General features: G+C 41.6%; 1 protein-coding gene across 1 annotated transcript; it reads right to left on the reverse strand.

Annotated features, from left to right (window-relative positions):
• Positions 1-442: 442 nt before the first annotated feature.
• Positions 443-1,219, reverse strand: LOC121861605 (sporulation-specific mitogen-activated protein kinase SMK1-like). Its single transcript, XM_042359482.1, has one exon. The coding sequence runs from the start codon at positions 1,217-1,219 to the stop codon at positions 443-445; it is 777 nt and encodes a 258-aa protein (XP_042215416.1).
• Positions 1,220-2,927: the final 1,708 nt, after the last annotated feature.

Below are 2,927 nucleotides of genomic sequence, written 5' to 3' on the forward strand. Positions count from 1 at the left end.
AAACCCCGGAGTGTTAACTAAGACGAGTCATACTCGTGTCTCGTCCCTAGATGGCGTTGCTCGTGGTGCTGGGTAGGTAGATCAGGACAATAGATGGCGTGGTTCGTAGTGCTGGGTGGAGGGTTCGTAACATGGTATAAGAGTAAAATGAAGAAATTTCTTAAGAAGTTTTATAAATACGGGCCCCGGTGCCGTCTGACTCCCAAGGACACCTCTCTCTCTCTCTCTCTCTCTCCGTATTTCTTTGTTAATAATTCTCTCACGCTCTTCTCCTCTCCTTCCCTCTTCTCCTCCTCTTCCCGCTTCATCATCTCTTCTTTTTTATATTTTTTTTAACTGTTTATTTTCTTGCTAGCATTAGCATCAGTCTGGACGGGGTCGCTTTCGGTGGGTGATGGTGGTGGGTGTTGGAAAGGGATATATGGCTGGGGGTACAAGTCCTTCATACCAAATATTTTAACAGCTTCTTTAAGGATTGTCGTTTGGTTGGGTCAATGTTGAAGGCGTGGATCAACCATTGCTGGGCGTTAGGGGTAAGGAGGTGCAATTCATCTTTCATAAGTCGCTCCAGGAGACGGCCAACGCTGTACACGTCGGCCTTGGTGGTGAGTGGGCATCTTTTTACGACCTCTGGGACATTGTGGTCGGGGGCCCTTGTTGAGTTAAATTTAATGAAACTTCCAACTTTAGTGGCGATACCGAAGTCAATGAGCGTGGCTTGGATCCCCTTGTCGGTCTTCTGGATGCAAATGTTACCAGTTTTAACGTCGTTGTGCAGCCATCCACGACTGTTAACCGCGATCAGTGTACGGGTGACCTGTTGTACGATCTGGAGGCGTTCGGAGAAGGTACAGTCATTAATCTTCAAGTATTCCTTGAGGGAGTCCCCGGCGAACACTGTAATCATAGTTAGTTCCTCAGGACAAACCATGACTATCTTCTGAACACCTGGGACATCTCGCAGGAAAGAAAGTACTCGGATCTCCCTCTGTAAGCTTATGATTTTAGAATCCATGTTAGGAACGCTCTTGGCGACCCAGTATCCTTTTGGCCGGTGGATTTTGCAACAGGTGCCGTATGCTCCCTCGCCCAAGTGGCTCGAGGTAGATGAGTTAATTATGAATTCAAATTGTTGTGCGTTTAGTACGAGAACACCGCATATCCCGCAGTCACCAACCAGTGATCCAATAGTCTTTTTTGAGACCTGTCGGCTGTCCATTATTGTGACATATAGGGTTGACACTCAACTGCACCAAGGACCTTAAGTTGAAAATCATCGAGTAAAATGAATTATTGAATGTTTAAGTAGGTTGGAATTTGTTTTTATAGTGAAGTAAGAGTGTAGTGTAGTGATGATGTGACAGTACAGTGTGGTTGTAATGGAATGGTTTTGAAGTGAAGATGTGTTACGGTGTAGTAGTGGCTGTACAGCATAGATGTAAAGTTATGGTGTTGTAGTGAAGATGTGTTATGGTGTAGTAGTGGTTGTACAGTGTGGTTGTAAGGTTATGGTGTTGTAGTGAAGATGTTATGGTGTAGTAGTGGTTGTACATGTGGTTGTAAGGTTATGGTGTTGTAGTGAAGATGTGTTATGGTGTAGTAGTGGTTGTACAGTGTGGTTGTAAGGTTATGGTGCTGTAGTGAAGATGTGTGTTATGGTGTAGTAGTGGTTGTACATCTGGTTGTGTAAAGGTTATGGTGTTGTAGTGAAGATGTGTTATGGTGTTGTAGTGAAGATGTGTTATGGTGTAGTAGTGGTTGTACAGTGTGGTTGTAGGTTATGGTGTTGTAGTGAAGATGTGTTATGGTGCTTAGTAGTGGCTGTACAGTGTGTGGTTGTAGGGGTTATGGTGTTGCTAGTGAAGATGTGTTATGGTTAGTAGTGGTTGTACGGGTGGTTGTAAGGTTATGGTGTTGTAGTGAAGATGTGTTATGAATTGTAGTAATTGGTTGCTTCCCCGGTGTAGTTTGTAAGTTATGGTGTTGTAGTGAAGATGTGTTATGGTGTAGTAGTGGCTATACAATTATGGTTGTAAGGTTATGGTGTTGTAGTGAAGATGTGTTATGGTGTAGTAGTGGCTGTACAGTGTGGTTGTAAGGTTATGGTGTTGTAGTGAAGATGTGTTATGGTGTAGTAGTAGTTGTACAGTGTGGTTGTAAGGTTATGGTGTTGTAGTAAAGATGTGTTATGGTGTAGTAGTGGTTGTACAGTGTGGTTGTAAAGTTATGGTGTTGTAGTAAAGATGTGTTATGGTGTAGTAGTGGCTGTATAGTATAGATGTAAAGTTATGGTGTTGTAGTGAAGATGTGTTATGGTGTAGTATTGAGAAAGAGAGAGAGACTAATCTCATACCATTCATTCGAGTCTCCCCTCCTCCTCTCCCCTCCTCTTCCTGTCCGACCTCTAGAGAACGTTTGTTGTCGTCTTCCTCTTGTCTGTTTGCTGAGGGAAGTTTGGCCTCGAGACAAACTGACCCGTTCTCTGTAGATGTTGTTGTCTCAAGGCTGATTAGGACCGTTTGGTCTCGTCTAATGTAGTAATTAAGACTTTGCTAATGGTGATTAAAGTCCCTGGAATCTAATACAACAGATAACATAAAAAATAACAAAAACAGTGGTAGAGATGTGTAATGTTGAAAGTAGTACCACGAACACAAGATTATTCAGCTTCGCTGCCCCTAAATGTACAGCGAACATTTCTTAAGTTTATTATTATCCGTTCGTATATGAATATTGTTTTTGTTGTATTTGCATAAGTTTCTGTGTGTGAATGACTTAATACAATGTCTATTTTTTTATTGGAAAGACAAACTTAAATATTATCTGAATCTCAAGTAAATACAATATATTTCCTTTACTTTTTGTTCATCAGTGAATGTTTGGAAGATGATAAATATCAATTAAATAATAATATAATGACACTTGCC

This window comes from Homarus americanus, unplaced genomic scaffold, assembly GCF_018991925.1.
Source record: "Homarus americanus isolate GMGI-L3 unplaced genomic scaffold, GMGI_Hamer_2.0 scaffold20537, whole genome shotgun sequence".
Classification (NCBI taxonomy): Eukaryota; Metazoa; Arthropoda; class Malacostraca; order Decapoda; family Nephropidae; genus Homarus; species Homarus americanus.

Excerpts from the sequence above, each read along its gene's own strand:
- LOC121861605 (XM_042359482.1), bottom strand. The coding sequence starts at position 1,219 with ATGGACAGCCGACAGGTCTCAAAAAAGACTATTGGATCACTGGTTGGT.